This window comes from Pholcus phalangioides, unplaced genomic scaffold (genome assembly GCF_987345545.1).
Source record: "Pholcus phalangioides strain wild (caught in Gottingen) unplaced genomic scaffold, Ppha-v1.0 ptg000013l_1, whole genome shotgun sequence".
NCBI classification, from domain to species: Eukaryota; Metazoa; Arthropoda; class Arachnida; order Araneae; family Pholcidae; genus Pholcus; species Pholcus phalangioides.
The window spans coordinates 35664894-35684040 of record NW_028301606.1 but is presented as its reverse complement, the minus strand read 5'-3'; the positions used below and the strand labels follow the sequence as shown (position 1 = coordinate 35684040).

Genomic DNA, 19147 nt, shown 5'->3' with positions numbered 1-19147 from the left:
GTAAGACAAAAAAAAAATTATTTTTTCTCATCGAAATAAATACTTCGTGAGAATAAATTTTTCACAAAAACCTTATTTAAATATATCAGTTCTTCAATTTTTTAATCAGTTTTCACAATACTTACAAACTTATTGGTCACCCTATATGTATTCAAAAACGAAACAATTATACAATAACACGAAATTTCACACAGAAATAATTTAAAATTCAATATTAAAATAAATTAAATTAGGAAGTATCCATAAGAAACTATTTTCAAAAAATTTAAAATACATTCAAATATGAATTTTTCTCATACGATATGTGAACTAAAATTTTCAATACTCGCTGATATATATATATTTTTCAAACAAATCACATACCATTCCGAAAAAAAAGAGAATGTAATAAAATTCATTTCCAGAACCATTATTCTAAGGTTAAAAGAATATGGAGAACATATTGGCAAAAATATGAATTCGAATATAACTAGAACATAGGCAAACACATTCTTTTTTCAAGGGGAAAAAAAGCGTATAGAAGTAAGGAAAGAAATGTCTTATCCTAGATAAAAGAAGAAAAAAAATAATCTAGAACCAAAAGACAAAAGAAAAACGAAATGCATTTTTTTGTCTTTTATGGTGTATATCTGTATAAAAGAGGGCGATCTTTTTGTCTTTTTCTATTTTTTTTTTCCTTGTGTGCATTTCTGTTGAACTCAGTCAGCTTCCACATAAATTGTTTTCGAAATATCGAAATGGAAGTGCCGCCGTTCGTTCGAAGTAGAAGAAGCGCACTGTTTTACATTTCTTTCGCTTCGTAGGGTCTCCGACCGAATCTTTTCTCCTATAGGTTCCTCCGGCTGCTCTTGGAATAGAGCTCCGAAACAATCGAAGTGAAGTCAATTTCACTCCGCTTTTTCTCATCCACACGCGCACACACGCTCTTCCAACATTTTGCCTCCCCCGCTCGTACCATGCTCGATTCTTACTTGCTGCTGCTGCTGCTTCTATATACTCCATGTTATATATGCTTTCATGGACGGATTTCTGGTCGGATTGGAAACGGGGTGCGATATTCTCACGGAGTGAAATCTCCATCTCAACATCCCATTCATCCATCCATCCTCTCTCTCTTTTCCTTACACTCCAGTAAAGATTCGACCTTCTTCTTGCTGTTGTTGTTGTTCATCCCTTGTGATGTGAGATGCCGTTGCTGTCTCTATCTCTCTCTCTCTCTCTCTCTATCTTGTGTCTTACATGTTGGGGGTGCCTGTCTTCTGCATATAGACAAGTTTTGTTGATCTTTTCGAAAGCAGCTGCGTGCCTTCGATAAGAATCGGTGTACTACTTGCCTTTCCACCATGTTCCAAAAAGTTAACGCTCCAAGTTCACATACTTTCGACGAAATGAAAATACCCATTGTTCTGTGTCTGTCTGTCTTCGATTCGCTTCTTTGGCTAATCTCTAAAGAGGACATGTTTCGGATGTATGTTCAATGTCACGATACGTTTATTTACTGGGATTTTCGGGATCTCGTGAATACGCGCTTTTCTTTTGTCCGGATCAATATAGAATGTAAGTGAAGAAATGTGTGTGTATGTCTACATATGACAGAAGACATGTGATGTCTTTGTATCATGAAGTTGTCATTACATTATATTTTCCGTATTCATCCATCCGCTGTGTTTACGCAGAGGAAGATATGTGGCGTTTGAGTCTTCTATGGTGTCATATGTTTATCAAGATATGGATATATATATATTTCTGTTCGATAACATCGCATCATACAAATTGGAAAATAATATATTTTTCTTAAATTTTTTTCTTGGCAACCATTATATAGTTTTAATGAAAATTACAGATACGTTGCAAACGTGTGGTTATTTCATTTAAACCTCTATAGCCCTGTATATATTTGAATATACATGGTAAATATATGGTCAAAAACCCATTATATCAATAGTTTTTTGAGAACAGCTGAATGTTTATGCCTTCAGAGTTTTATGAAATCTCACCAAATAGAGAGGATTAGAAATAAAATACAAGGTGTAAACTATTGAATTTTGTCAAGCAATATTTCACCTGGTTATAGATAACATTGAAATCAAGGCAAATTACATATTTTACTCTTAATTAACCATTTTAGCAATTTAAAAATTCGTTCTCAATCAATAGTCTTTGAATTCAAGGATGAGTTGGTGTAACTACAATATATGCCATTCGAAAGATGACACGATTCTTTAAAAATGATTCCAGCAAAAAAGAAAATGTGAATTTGAGACGCTTTCTTCTAAGGAAGAACATTCAAAAATATTCTGAGAAAAATTATTGCAATTTAAATACACACAAGAAGTGATTTTATCATTAATGTTACTATAGACTTCTTTGTTATCAACGATGAAGTACGTTATACCCAATGACATATTTAGCACCATAGAAAGCTGATATAGATCCCTGTCAGTTTTGATCCTTTCCTGTTGCCCTACTCGTATACGAATGGAATTTTTTGGAATGTCATTAACCAAAGAGATGCATTATTGTTTACCGATATTCATTTACGCCGTTAAACACGAGCTCAAATAATAATCATTACTTAATTACCCTGATTTGTTGCTCTCATTAATGATGAGCGCCCTGTCATCTTCCATGCGTAATGCAAGAGCCACGAAAGCTATAAACTATTACACCGATACTTCAATATCAATGCATGTTTTACTTTTATGGAAAAACGTGATTGTATAAGTTTTTTATAAATAAAAAAAAAATGTTTAACTTGTGCAATTTTTCCGATTCTTTTTCAGTAATAGTAGATTGACATTTTGTCAACTATAGGGCTATTTGTTGTAAGAGGGAAAAATTCCGAGAAGTTCTCGCAATATATTATTCTTGTCAATCAATTTCGAAAATCTTCCGGACAGCATCACGGTATACTACGGTACAGTGCGGCATTACAGAAGTGAAAAATTTTCCCATGATTAACACGACAATTTAAAATAATTGTATACTACTATTTGTAGTATATATTGACGAGATATATCTATTGACGAGTATAATATCGATAAAATTCCAACCACCTCATTAAATACCATTTTTCTACGTACATATGAGAAAAAAAAATAGCATAGAAAAATTATAATATATTTGTAGGGCTCAGTATAAGAATGCACGAATGGTTTTGTGTTTATCGATCAACGTTCTATCGATTTTTAGATCCTTATCGCGTGAAATGATAGATTCAGATAAACACCCCCCCCCCCCTCCTTGAAGTAAGAGCCAATAAAATTCCTAATACCGGGAAAGCTTTCAGACTTAGCAATTCTGTTACTTAATTAAAACTTGAAAATGTTCAAGCTAAAGTTAAAATGAGTGAGTAGAATACGAATATTCTCTGGCAGGAGCAACTTTCTAGATAGTTCCTGTGAAACAGATTTTCCTCTTTACTTTCATAATGGAGCTGCTAATTCCATGTCATGAGGCGAAAGATAGGAAAAAGTTTTCCGATTCTTCAAAGTTTAGGGGTGACGCGTAAGTCACAAAACATTAACAATAGGTAGAAAATCCTCGATATAAAATTCTTAGCTTCTATCACGAATAATTTAATTAAAAATATGAATGTTATACCATTTATATTAGTTCTGAACAAGCTGCGAAGTCCACTCTATTCAGTTATTTCTTGCGATTATATATTCTTTATAATCGGGCATTCTAAACCCTTATCACAAAAAAATGGCAAAATCAAGATATTATTGACTGACTTTTATTATATGCAAATATTTTGTTCCTTTAAACAAACTGCTAGATTGACAATATATAATCTAGATTAGTTCTGATGGACCTAAAGTTTTTGGTGAAGTCTGAATGTGTTTAGTGACTTAACTACCAAGAATCTGTGATTTAAGTTATCAAGAGATTGAAGATATTATAAACAATACATAGACATCAAAGATCATCATTTGAAAGTAATTTCATACAGATAGAATTCATTAATTTAATCGAATGGTTAAATGACCAATTTAAATTTTTATTATAGGAGATATAATCGTTGAATTTCTCTTTGTTTTAGAGAGATGCCATTCTACGTATTATATTCTCTATGCTTTGATAATTATTAAAAATATAAGAAAATAATCGATTCATAAATATCGATTGGGAAACATAATTTTTTCTTTGATGACATGTTTCTTCATATCTGATTCAAATTTATTCAATTTTCAAAAATTTAAAACAATTTCAAATAAAATTTACGACTGAAATGTCGATCTTCTTACGATGGAGTGATGAGTAAGGTGAGAAAAAAAATAGAGAAATTGGATTACAATATACTCTGTCTATCCATTACGATACTTATAGTTTTAAAGTATAATTCTCTGGGGGCTTGCCGTGGAAAGAAGTTTTAAATAAATTGACTTCGAATGCTATGTTCTAATAACCACATATTAAATAACTTTTGGTTGCATTTCAACTATTCATAATTGGCACTAAGCGTTAAGCAAGCGTTTTTCTATAAACGAATATATGTAGAATTTAATAAAACAAGCTACAATGCCTAATGGATGGACGTTAAATTTTATTATGGAAAGATGCGGCGCTTAAGTCAGACAATTTTTTTTATGGTGCTTTTCGACTGTAGTGCTTACTGCAAAAATACGGTAATTTAAATGTATTGATAAAAAATCCCTTATTATCAATTAAATAAACACAAACTGCCGTTATACATTCTAAAATACATAAATAAAATAATGGTTTGGCAAGAAAGATAAAACAATTGCCAAAACAATTTATTGTAACTAGGGATCGGATATTTCTCACCTAAAAATCCAGAAAACGTGCAGCCACGCCTACCTTATGCTCAATAGCTGTTGTTCAGTCAAAAACCGTTCTAGGATCACACTGAATTCTACGAAATGAAGTTCCGAATATTAAAAAAAAAAAGACTGTCATTATTCAGTTTCTTCTAAGAAATATTTAAAGAAACTTCTTGTTAAAGGGTTTTTTTTTTTCAAAATTTGGTAAAACTCTTGAGTTTAGAGCTGGAGAAGAATTTTCATAAAGCAGACGTCTGGTTTCTGCAATCTCTTTATTGCATTTGATTGCATCTGAAAGCTGAATCGCAATGTTGTTGCACATTGAATCACTTTTGTGCTGGGAATTCTTACATGTTTAACAAATTACGATAAAGTGGTACCATCGGTCGTTCTTCTTTTAAACTGCTCACAATTCCGATCAACAGTAATTGGTAAATTTACTACCATTCTGCCACGTTTCGAAAATAAGTGATTTGTAACCAGAAAAGTGTGTATGTACGTTTATACCTAACTGTCTGCAAGCGTATACAGCGTGGTGTGTGTGTGTGGAGTTAGTGCTGTCATCTGTATTTCAAATTGGAAGTGAAGTGCAATGCTTGAATAGAGGCTGGAAATGCTTTCCTGTACACGGAGTTTTTTCCAGAGCAGAGAAAAATCTTTATTGTATAATTTTGTCCCAAATATCGAAATTTTATGAGCAGCGAAACAATGGGTCTATGCAGGTGAAATAAAAGAGAATGTGCCCACCATATTTGTACAGTTGTAGGCAGGGCTACAAGCAGGGGACAGAGTAGTGTGGGAGTCCGGTTCCCCATGAGCTCGACCAGGAAAGCCACAAAGTTGGATTTTTGTTCGTTCAAAATTACGGGAAGGCACCATTATGGGTGCTGGCCCCGGCCGACAGTGTTAAATTTTTTTGCGTTTAGGCTTGATGAAAATGCATTGAACGCGGAGATTTCGAGCGTCCAAATAAACAAGATCTTTCACGCGTTGCTTGACGTACCATTCAGAGTTTCCTTCCCTTATGAAAAATAACAAAAGGATCCTCCGAGAACGGAAAAGTCGTTGTTGGAAATACAAGCGTTTTTTCCAAAAAAAATAAAGAGAAAAGAAAAACACAAAAATTCATTATATTTAATGCATACTGTACCTCTCAAGAAAACGCCTGCAGATTAAAATTTTTTGTTGTAAAATGACCAAAAAAAAAAAAAAAAGGACTATTGCCTGAAAATTGCCAAAATATGACCGATCGCTCAAAAATGCTTAAAATATAACCAACGGCTCGAAAATTCCCAAAATATGATTTGCCATAAACAAATATGACGTGCAATAAAAAATCCGAACCTTAATCATAACTATCGTTTATTAAAGAAACTGGTATGAAACGAAAAATATAATGAAGAACTAAATGGATGAGTGCATTCCTTGTGATACAAATTCAACTGATTTATTTTATTCACGAAAGACTTCATGTCGCTTTATTTAGTTTCTCAAGCGAAGTTTAAGGATTTCTCGAACCTTAAGTTTGTCCTTTCAATTGATTGAATATAGAAGAGTAGTTTTTATCGTCATAAAGTGAAACTCGTATATATTTCTTTCTTTCAAAAGTTTCTTTCACCCATTTCGAATCGATTCTATTTTTTTCCTCTCTCCCTCTTCTATAAACGTATGTGTTCGGTCTTTGATGTCAAAACCTCTTGACTTCCTTTCAGTTTTGTAAATACTGGAAAAAAAAATAATGTTTTTTTGACACCTTGTTTCGGTTGGTTTTCTTCCATACATCCTGACTGAGTTCTCTTGGCATCATTTAAGTTATACGCTTCTCTCTATTTCTTTTTTTCGAGGTCTCCACATGCTTGCATTTCCATTATAAGAACCCATTTAGAAAAGATACATAACGGAATCTTTTCAGTCGTAAATATGAATAATGTTGTAAGAAATAGAGTACTATTGTATCATAAAATTACTTAATACAAGATATTCGGACTGGCTATACGTAGAGATACTAAGTTCATTTTTTTTGAAAGGAAAAATTCTTCTTTACCTCCACGGGGAATTGATATCCCATGCTGTTTTCTATGCCAGACGAAACTCTCTACCACCTACCACTAAGGTAGAGAAGCAGATAGAATACAGTAGACGCCATTTATATTAGAATCATGGATATTGCCATCATTTGGGTATTATGATAACTTCACAAAGTACGGAACGGACCAATACTATAACGTAGGAAAAAGTCTCTTTTTTGTCATCAGGACTTCGATTTATGTTACCAATTTTTTTCGTTGAGAGTTTCACCTTTTTGCATTTTTGAAGCTAAGGTTCATAATCTTTCCCCCGCAAGTTATTGTAATCCATCTGCAAGACTATGTAGGTGATCAGAGGGCGCCTTATTGACAAAAATTTCCGTACTGCGTTCACAATGTCCTAATCGGTCCGTAATAGCAGCTATGATCCATATACGGTGCTTTTGTAATTTCTTTCCTATACTAAAAGCATGTTTAAGGTAAAAAAAAAAAAAGGCTTTCTTCAATTCATGGGCAGTGTTTTTCAACTGACCATATCATCAGTTTCTCAGCGGAAAGATTTTTATTAGGGAATCTATGGTATGCTACATTATAAAAACATCATGTGTGTGTGATTCGTAATACACATTAGATAGTTCTATTCTAAACCATCACAATTTCTGAATAAAAAAAATTATCTTAAAGGGGAAAAACCGTATTTTAGAATAATTTAAAAGAAAATGAAAAAAAATTCATGATCTAAAATTTTGAAAACTGTTATTTGGGAGAGAAAAATGGCATTGTCCTGTTCCCATATAGTCATCGTACTTACAACTGTGACTTTTTTCCGGATATATTTATCAGTCGGTTATTGTCATCAGAAACACCAAGTCCCGATTTAATCACATTAAGCGGCGAGTACTGTATTTCTACCTTCGAGCGTATATTGCTGAACGGCATCGCGCAATGAACAGTGGCAACAATCAGCTAATGGCTCGTAAATGAGATTAAGGCCACCAGATGACGACATATAAGTAGCGAAAGATACCCTCTTCACTTCTTAATACAGGATATACCGAAAACGGCTAAATATAATGCTGATTTTTTTAGCACATGTACGTTTTAGGAAAGAAATATGCGTGTGTGTGTGTGTGTGTGCAATCTGTTTCTATAGACTAGTGGTAAAGCGCTCACCAGCACTCACCATAAGAGAGAGAGTGAGTGTGAGTTCGAGTCCCAGTGTAGGCAGAGTTCAATTTTTCATCCAAAAAAAAAAAAAATCAGCATCTGTATAAATAGTCTGTTTTCCATGTATCTTGTGTTAACAAGTGAAGAGGAAATCTTTTTCTACATAAAAGTACATTTGTGTGCCCCCTTCATTTATTTTTTATAACGTTTGTGAAGAGTGGATTCGAGTACTAAAAATTTTGTACTTCAAAGATTATATTTTGCCGTTCGATAATATGCATGTATCTTGCCGATAATTCCCAACACTAAAAGTAATGAATCGTTGAAGAAAGAATGTTTGAAAGCCGGTTCTTTTTTGAATATTAGATACATGGGGAATTTTTTTAAAAAGGAAGCAGCAGGAGATTTCAACGGACATGATTTTCACTTCTAAGCACGATAAACAAAAACCGTTCTAAAAAAAAATAATAAAAAATGTGTTCACCACTCCCATATTCATAACGAATATTCCAAAGCAAGGCGAAGATAAAGTTTCGAATAACCGATTGCGAAGAACATGCTACTTCTTGGAATAGATACATATTATCAGTTTTAGCGGAAACATGTTATGTACGAATTGCTATTTCTATATATTAGCCAACTCTCTAAATTTATGAGCTAGTTTTCGAAACACTATAATGTGGCTCTCGTATATCTCATGCGAAAACATTACATGAATATTTCAAAAACTTCTACCGCATTGGTTTGAAACGTCTCGAAATTTTTTTTTTTATTTTCACATTTGCGATTTATTTCATCTTATTTTAGTTATATTTATTTATATATTTTTTTACCCATGCTATAGCGTCTCTATCGGCGTCGATTTCACCATCGGTGCAACGAGCTCACATAGGACGTAGCTGGTCAGTGAACTGCACCGTTTCCGGATTTCCAATTCATGGAATCGTCTGGTGGAAAGATGCTGTTCCCATCGATTCACCTTCGTCCGATAGAATCGAAATTGTTGGAAGAGATATCCTACGAATACATTCCGTCGGAAGAGAGGATAGAGGAATGTATCAATGCTTCGTATTCAATGACAAGGAATCAACCCAAGCTTCTGCAGAACTCTTGCTAGAAGGTAACCCCCTTTTTTTCCCCTACTCTATACGTAGACACGTTCTCGAAAGCAAAACAGAATAACTGCAAAAGCTTCTTATACACGCCTTATTTAAATATCTTTCATGATATTTATAGACTTGATGCCGTTATAAGTACTTGAACCAGTCTTCCATTCAAACTTATTTTTCTCGCCGTACTTCTTCTTGGAAAGTCTTTTCTCTGCACCCCTTATTTCATCCCTTAAATTGCTCCCATCGCATTTAGATGATGGCTGCTCATTCATCAGATGCTTTGGATTGCTTTTTAGAGATGCATTTTTATAATGGCGTACGAATATATATATATACGTTCGTACGTCATGTCTATGAATGTAGGAATATAATATTTTTTCGAATTAAAACGCTTAATGAAATTTAAGTTTTCCTAATATTTTTTTCATTCGAAATATGAATTTCCCTATTCTCCAAAAAAATTGTTTGTGCTGTGGTTGACCCCTTTTCTTCGATTCAACTGATACAATGCTACGTTTGAGTTTGTTTGTCATCTATATTTCACGAAAGAAAACTGAAAGGTTTTTGCGTTTTCGCAGAGGGAGAAGCTTATCTCTGACTGTTTGAGCAGCCAAAGGGTTAAGGGATTGGTGCTCGCAAATTTTACAAAAAACAAACGTAGTTTTGAATTTTTCAATTTGCAAACACTGAAATTTCCTGCGTCTAACTGTGTTCGAGTTTTTGTTCTACCACACAGCACTAGAAGTATATTTTCTACTAGTAACATATTTTGATATAAACCGCTCGCAGGGATTATACAGGGTGTCCTGTAAATGCTAACGTGACCTTTATTTCATCAACTGTTCATCGTAGAGGTATAGTTTTAATTAAAAAAACTCTCAAAAGGCAACCAAAAATTACCCTGTACCAGTTTTGAGAGTGAAAATACAGTGTGTAACAAAAGTAAAAAAATTAAATACAAATACAAATACAACGCCACAACAGGCAAAATGCCCAACGAGGTGGCTGAGAAAAAGATGCCCATAAAATGACGATTGCCATATGACGATTAGAAATGAAAATTTCTAAATCGTCAACCGTCCTTTAACTTCCAATCAAAAAGGTTTCGCCCTGTTTTTCCTGAGGCAGAAGAAACAATTTCAAGTTTTTAAGTTCATTATTCACTGAGATATTCGAGTTCACATATCGTAGAAAATTGGGAAAGAACAGCGTGAATGAGGGAAAGAAGCGTTGTCCGTTAGTTTATCTTTTTTCATAACTTTTCTCCGATGTTTGAATTCAAATATCTTAAGGAACATTGCACTAAGAAACATGGATTTTTTTCTGTTGCCCTCAGGAGATACTGGGCATAACTTTCAAATTGGAAGTTAGCGGACAAGCGGACAGTTAAAAAATTTGGATTTTTTTATTTTGTGACACACGGTATTTTCACTTTCAAAACTGGTGCAGGGTAATTTTTGAATGCCTTTTGAGCATACTTTTTAAATTGAAATCATGCCTCTATGACGGACGGGTGACGAGATAAAGGCCGTATTAGAACTTACAGGACACCCGGTGTATGCTAATGTTTCCCATTAAAATGCTATTTTTCACAAAACTGAGTTTTTTGTCAAATAAGGAATATTTTTTGTTAAAGTTAAAATTCAAGCAAAAAAAACCAACAATTAGAATCCTATATGCTTTCGTTAAATTGTATAAAAATATTCATAGTATTTTTTTAAAAAGAAATTGAGTGCGTTAAGTGGATAGATAATTTTTAAATGTTCCTTAAAGAAAAGAGATTTTTCCCATAGGAAACCAAGATGGTATACCAGCCTCCTTGAAGTGTTTCTACGTTGTGACCATAAGTTTAAAAAAAAATTTAAAAATTCACAATTTTCCTTATTTTGTGATTTCTTGCGTATTATGAAGCAAAAAATGTTGCTCATCGATCTCGGGCTTTATGAATCCCCCCACCACAGAAACAATCTCGTTCTATTTTTATTAGGTCCAGATTGTTTTGTTTCTTCTAAAGAAATCCTGGAGAAAAATTTTTGAAGTTGATCAATATATTTTCAAGAACCTATGAATATTGAATGCTCAAGACTCATTCTCGATCTAGGTTATTTTTGGCAGACCTAACTTTTAGTTTGGCGAAGTTTGAATGTGTTTAGTAGTTAGTTTTATATATATACAGGGATTATCACTAAGTTATCACTTATTAATCACTGATCTATCTAGAGTTACTGGTTCAAACTATCAAGAGAGAACATCAGAAGATTCCAAAAATAATTTGTATACATCATCGAAGTACTTTCAAATGAATTGCATTCATGAAATTGAATGCAACTCCTCGTTTAAACGAATGACTGAAATTGCTGATTTAAATAATACGACAGTTTTACCCACTGATTGGTTTATAGGAATATTATTCTACATGTTGTATTCTCTATGATTGACTAATTGCTAAAGGTGTGAAAAAATATTTGCCGTTCATAAATATTGAAGAAAACGATAAAGTTTTCTTAGGTAAAATCTTCCTGAAATCCGATTCCCTTTTATTAAATTTTTAATAAAACAAAAATAATGAAAATAATCGTTAAAATTTAATCGTAAATATCCTATGATATAATATGGATCTTATTTATTAAAATAGTTGATTTCAACTTTTACTATCACTGCTAAATTTCAAGTTTCTATAACAGAATATACTGCAATTTCAGTGAGTTCAGACTTCGAAGAATTCGTGATGCCTGTGTCAGTGAATATTTGCATTTCGACGTATAGCGGGAAAAAAGGAAAAGAGAGTGGCAATAGGGGATAAAAGTATTGCACTATGGAAAAGCGGATGACACGCCATGTGAAAATCAATGGAAAATCACAGGTGTCGTGAAAAGCTCGAAGCACAGTCCTTTCCTCCATTTCAGGACTTGAATTTTCCTTAAGCTCACGGAAACTCTTGCTTTCAGGAGGAAAATCTTTCATGTTCGGTGAATTCCAATAGGGTTTAATACTGTTTTTCTTTGCCCTCTGTGTCACCGGCAAAATGTAAGCTATCACATAGAACGAGAAAATGTTTTGCAATATTCGAAATTCCCTGATCTCAAGTATTAAATTTTTATTATTTACTTAATATGCAGGCTCGATAACCATATTTTTGAGTTACAAATTAAAAATAGATTTAATAAATTTATATAACATTGTAATTTTTTTAACAACATAATTTCCTAGTAAAAAGCGATTAATTTATTTAATAAGTGCCTCATTGAAATCCAGAAACGTGTGTCGATTTATTTACAGGGTAAACTAAAGTTTTCTACAGTTTCAAAAATTAAACAATTTGTTGGAAGTATATATACATTACTTCCAAAGCCCGGACAATTCGTGACGGGGCCGGGCATTTCGTGAATTGGCCAAGAGTTTTGGTCAAAGTCTGAATTGCAGAAATAATTCGGACTTTGGCCGCAATTTCGCGAAGCGGCAGGAAATACCTGGCCAAAGCTCGATGTGCTGATGTAAAATGGTCCGGTTAGGACCAAATCCATTTTTTTAATCGCCAACGCGTGATACATGTCTATACATAGCGGTTGTATTGGATTAACTTCATGTGAAGAGAGAAAAAAAATGGAATTGGAGGAGAAAAAAACTACATAAAAATAACTATATAAATATATGGTGTTTTCTGCCAAATTTTAGAGGAAAAATGATTACCGCATCGAGACTGCGATTTGATGGGTTGCCATAGCTATAACGTGGACATAATCATCACGAAATAATACGCCAACTTCACGATGATCCCGAATCATGTCTTTTGTAATCGAACCACGTCCAGGAATCACCGGCCACTTCGCGAACTAGCCGGCCAATATCAGAATTTCAAACATTGGCTGGATCAATATTTAACGAAAGTGAACACATAAACACCATGTTGCCGGCCTCGTCACGAATTGGACAATTTCGGCTTTTCAGTAACATATAGGCTATATTACGTAGTCTCATTTATGTCTCTCTCTCTCATGGCCTTAGATTTATTTTTCACTAAAAACAAGAATTCGTTCAAAATTTCACCTCAGACACGTGTTTCTCCAGTAGGAGTATGGATGTGCAGATGAAATCACTTTGTGCGAAACTGCTTCCATCCACATAACCTTGTGACGACGGTTAAGACCGTCCGTCTTCGTGAATGTAGGTGGCGCCGAGATCCGCTCTCGAGGCGAGAAGTGTTCGAAAGTTTTTTGTTTCGATTTATATTGTGGAAGAAGTTCTGGTATAAGTTGGGTTTGGTTGATTAAACATTGTTATTAATTTTTTTTTTATACCTGGACGTTAAACAGCAGTTTTAATTTTACGAAATTTTTGTCCAGAGATACAAAGTAAAATTCCACCAGAAGAATAAGAAGCCGAGCGAGAGTCATAAGTAAAATTATGGAATAATTTGTGTTCTTTTTTGTGAAAATAAATAAAATTTGAGACACGGATTTTGGTGAAAACCTTATTTCTCAAACTATGATATTTTTTAAATCTTCGTGATTATTTCAATATCTAATGAATTTTGTTTCACCCCGTATAGATTAAACTATGTTTTTATTAATTTAATTTCCTATACATTCATAATTTTTTTTGCCCATGGTACGCGATAGCGTATAATCCACAGACATAAAAATATCTCTACTTAAAAATATCGTATAGTCCGCATAGGGAAATTCCATTCACCAATAATAAAAACTTAACGAATGGACAAGCTTGTTTGTCACGTTTAGGTAGAAAAAGATGCCGATTTTCCCACACTCGTCAAAACATCATCCATGAATAAATTAAAAAAAAATCTCTATTCAAATCACTCAAAATAAATAATCCGGCAGATATAATTTGCATTAGCAGTTGATTCAGATAAGGTACAGTGCAGATAATTTTTTATCGTTTAATACGGAGATTATACCCGATAAAATACGGCACTAAACCCACTTTTAATTCACATTAGCTAAAAAGTTTGGAAATGTTTGGCCTGGTACACACCGGACAGCGAAATTCGATATTTTATCTTGCACTATACGCATCTGTGTTGATACACCTATTTTTCGTATGGACACTATATAAGTGAAAGAAATCTTTTAGCTTTTCAGAAGATATATTTCTTTTCGCCTCCTTTTTTTTAGGTGAAATACACATTACATATTCCGTCCATGTTCGGCCAATATTTACAAAGTCTCTCGTGCATTTGTCAAAAGTGATCCGAAAATTCCATAGAACTTTTTTTTTTTTCGTTTCCGGCGAGAGGAGAATTGATGGTGCGCAGAGTCACAATGACTTCGATGCAGATATCAGTCACGAAACAAGATTGATCACCAATTGAATACTTAATAGAGAGGAAAGCTTACCCCTTATAAACCTACAGTCTCATGTGATCGACGTGCTTTCTTTCCTGGAACAGAAAATATATGGATTTCAGATACTTGATGACAGTTTTCATACGGCTTCGGGTATTGTGAAATGATGATTATGTCCGTATGAAAGTCTGTTTAAACCATGGACATGAAAATTGACCAGATACATATTTGTAGCTGTCATTTTTTGGTGGAATTAATCACATACTTTCCTCGGTGAGGAACGCTTATTTCTCACTTAAAAGAAGAACAGCGCCTATCAAATTAATCAGAAAATACAAGGAAACACGAAAGTATACATATTTTTTCGAACCAAGAAAATTTCTCTGTTTCGCATAATCGAATATCAAAATTTAAAGTAGCATTTTTCTGAACTATTTAAAAATTTGAAACACAGCGATTTCCAATTTAATCTGAACACTGCTGTACATCGGAATTTTAGTTTTCATCACTAGTTTTTCAGAATAACTGATATCAATGTTTCCTAAACTTTTTTATTCAAAATTAGGACTCTAATTATGTTACATTTTAGACTTACTTTCTACTATTCGATAAAAGTTTTGCATTTGGTCGAAAAGCCGAATTGCATCTACGCATTTTACTTTAATTTATTGATTCTTAAAAAAATTGAAGTAGGTAATGTAATAGTTTGTACATAAATGAGTGTTCAAGATATATTTGACAAAACGAAACTAAATTCTGCATAAATTGATAACAGATGGCGCAAATAAAAATGTCTTATCGGAATCTGTGTTTCTTGTATTACATAACCGCTATTATTATTCGGAAAAAGAGCGTCCAAATTCTATTTTTTTTGTTTTTTCGGGGATATTTGTTTTTACAGTGCATACTGGAATCACGATTTTATTTTTTCCAAACAGATCATTGAAATTTCTTGACACTCATTGAACTCAAATTCCTTATGTTTTCCCTTTTATCTCGAAAATTACTGTATATATGATTTTAGAATGATAATTCTAAGAAGTGTAACTCCCTCTCTTTGAAGAAAATGTTTTCGTCGTATTTCAGTGCCAAGAAAACTCTCTCACTCCTTCCTCTGAAAAGGCAATTTATTCGATTTGCTGGCCTTGCTGCATTGTCCTTGCGTAGGTGTAGGAAGTAAGGCTGGAGGGGGACGGGATAACACAAATCACTATAATAACTGTCTCGGAACTCGGAGAGTAATAAACACGATGTTGCTGATAACCCGAAGAGGAAGGTCTTGGTAGTATTTCCGCCTACTTATTTTCCGTGAAAGCGATATGCGATAATTAGGAGCTGCTCGCATATAAAACACAGTGATAGCGATACATACTTATTTCATCGGTTCGTTTACCCGTCACAATAACTGGAACTACGAGTAAGCAGAGTTTTAAACGGGTACTTATGGGGGGAGCGAGAAATCACGTGGGTTACTTAGTATGAAATAGAAATATTTCCAGTTTGAATACATCCATGTGGTTTTTACTACGAGGAAATTGTATTTTGACAATGGGGAATGGAACAGGACTAAACTTCTTATATAATGCTTATTCTTTTCTTTGATCAATTATTCAACTTTAATTTGTAAAACCTTTGAAATCTGCTCCTGAACTGTTGGGGATTTGAATTTTGACGAACTAGTATATATAAGAGTTCTTTTTTCGACGTGTTGGCATTTTAAAATGCCATGTATTGAGGATACATCCAATGCCGTCTATACCGTAGGTTAGTTTGGCCACCCTGCCTTAGCGTATAATTTCCCCTTCTTATTCCCATGAGAAATAAAGATAAGAACAAAGACAATTGTAATCTAACGTAGCACTTCATCCTAGCAATTGAAAGAGTTAATCTCAGCTTGTGTCACATGAGTGAGCGATCTAACGTAGCACTTTTCTACCCCAGCAATATTTATTGAGAGAGTTAGTCACAACTTGTCTTGGATGAGCGATCGACTTAACGTAGCACTTCTCTATCCTATCAATTGAGAGAGTTAATCATAACTTATATGCATGAGGGAGCGATCTAACGTAGCACTTCTCTACCCCAGCGATTGACAGAACCAGTCACAGTTCCTGCACATTATTCAGTTTCATTGCGCCTTTTTGTATGTTACAGGCCCTGTCACTGTCACAAAGACTAGCTGGAGATGTCGGATATGGGAAGAACCTGGTTTCTGAGTTATAGCGTTCCCCTGTTATGAGCCTTTTTAAAAAATTTGTGACGTTACACGTTTCGCTCCGAATAGTCTTAGTTCTTGTCATTATTACGCATGCTCAGTAATCATGAAATCGAAGGGAAAGCAAATTTGCTCTGAGGCAGAGTAGATATGCACCCAACCTTGCAAACCAGTGTTCTTCAACCTTTTCACACCTGCGGACTGTTGAAATTTTTCACGGACCGGCTGAAATAGATTAAATTTTTTGCAGACCCATTAATAGCCAAGACAAATGAAAGCAAATATAAAGACGGTACTTTATTTGTTAAATCTGAAGTTATAAGCGGCTATATGAATTGGAAAAAATGTTCTACGGACCGGGGTTCAAGCAAACAACATTGCTTGCCCCACCACATAAATTTCTACAGCATTTTTGTGTCTACAAAATATAAAAAAAATGTTATTGTATATATATTTTTTTGTATGAAAAACTAATGTAGATCCTACATTTTATAATAGATGGAGTACCAGAGCTTATGGAGAGCTTCGTGGAGCAAACTCTACAACCAGGAGATTCAGTGTCACTGAAATGTACAGCGGGCGGAAATCCTCTCCCTCAAATAGCGTGGTACCTAGATGAATCACCAGTACCTGAAGATGGTCATCGAGTAAGAACCGGCGATTACGTCAAATCTGGAGTCGTTGTCAGTTTCGTGAACGTGAGCCGTTTACGAACCGAAGACAGCGGGAATTATAAGTGCGCGGCAGACAATGGTGTCGGTCAAGTAGCACATGAAGCTATGATCAATATTGCTGGTCCACCCGTCTTGGTCAGGAGACGCACCGGCAGTAATGTAACAGTCGTTGCCGGAGAAGTACTGGTTCTCCGATGTCCTGTAGCTGGGTATCCACTTGATAATATCTATTGGGAAAGAGGTGAGTTACATCATAACTTGTATACAGTTGATATTTTTGATGCCATATCTATTCAAAATCATTTGAGAGTTATGATAATACAAATCGAACAAAGTTTCAGGTAATATTTCCGCAGAGTGACAAGACTCGGATTGATAGGCAGAGAAAAATATGGGGAAAAACCGATGGGGATTATCGTTATGGTTCTGGCTCATACTAATTTTTCATGCACAAACATATACGTACCAACCGCATTGGTTCCCAACTGCGTTGGTATGGAAGATGCGAAACCAAATACCCACGCATTCAGTGGCGTAACAAGGGAAACATCACGACACAATAAACAGAGAGCGTTTCATGCATTGTGTCACCTTATCCACCACTGCCTCTAACCTCCTCCATACTTCTTGACGATCATCAACACTCAGGTTAAACTTTCTGGTCACGTATAGCCTTTGGAATGTGATTGCTACCACCACAGCAATTATTCCCTTTTCCCCTTCCTAATATGTATTCGATCAATACTTTGCCGAAACAACCCGCCTTCAGATTCCTCTTCATAGTGACAGATACAAATCGAGGGAATTAAACTGAAGATTTCTCCACTTGATTGCTTCAATCTCCTTATTGGAGATGTGAGGGCAAGAAGGAACAGATCCCTTAGACATGTTCTTATCTGATCTCACAAAGAGGATGTTTTTATATATGATGTTGCCTAACCAACGAAATTTCTCTGGTAAGGGAATATCCATCACGCTGCTTTTCAAGATGGTAGAGAGATGCCACAAGAATTTATCCGGATTTGTTCGCTTTTTTTGGAGTTTTATTGGATTTGAGCTCTTACAAGATCTGACACTCTATAATCAGTGTTTTTTTCACCATTTTGTACATATGGAATCTTTGAAATGATACCCACGTTTTAAGCAAATCCTTGAAGGAATATCCATGTTGGAGAGAACCCTTGAAACAATACAACAATACAATACTCATATTCATAAGAGTCATTGAAAGCTTTGCTGTTTTTTGGTGTCTGTTGAACGTCATTTTCTGTGTTTTGCAACTTCGAGGCACGAATGCAGGCCGATCTACCTATTAAGAAGTCCCGCCAAAGAAAGTAACAGACCCCACATACTTCACTGTTAATCTGAAATATAGATGTCAGCACCAAATTCGCGCACAACGCTAGATACGCACGCACACTGATAGGTATACACACGCTTTCAGCATAACTCCCAATTGAAAGGATGTAGAACTTCAGTAAATTTCGTTATGGTGATAAATAGGATTTGTGCTTGGTTTAAAAGGAGAAGAAAAAGATGAGAGAAGTATGACTGGTCATCACATCTTTATTAAAGTTACGATGCCATCTATGTGTGGCTTGAAACTATATATTTTTTAAACTCTCCAATATAAAGTCTGGGATACGACAAGCATTTCACTGCTAACCACTTTACTACGCCATGGACTCTGTAGGCATTTTTATTGCAACACCAATAAAAATATATTTTACAGATTTTGACCCAGGGTTGCGAAACATCAATTTGAAACCTATATTCTGAAACATATAGGCCCTACTACATATCTTCTGCAACATTGCTCGCTTTCATCGCTATCCATTACTATTTTGTTATTCAGTTAA

General features: G+C 34.5%; 1 protein-coding gene across 2 annotated transcripts in view; it reads left to right on the top strand.

Moving 5' to 3' along the window:
- LOC149078994 (cell adhesion molecule Dscam1-like) overlaps nt 1-19147 on the top strand; it is a 260024-nt gene that overhangs the window by 117921 nt on the left and 122956 nt on the right. For both annotated transcript variants that reach the window (XM_089241240.1, XM_089241239.1), the window contains exons 6-7: nt 8826-9101; nt 17113-17529. In XM_089241240.1, the coding sequence (XP_089097366.1) occupies nt 8826-9101; nt 17113-17529 (693 nt within the window). The remainder of the gene's footprint in view (nt 1-8825; nt 9102-17112; nt 17530-19147) is intronic.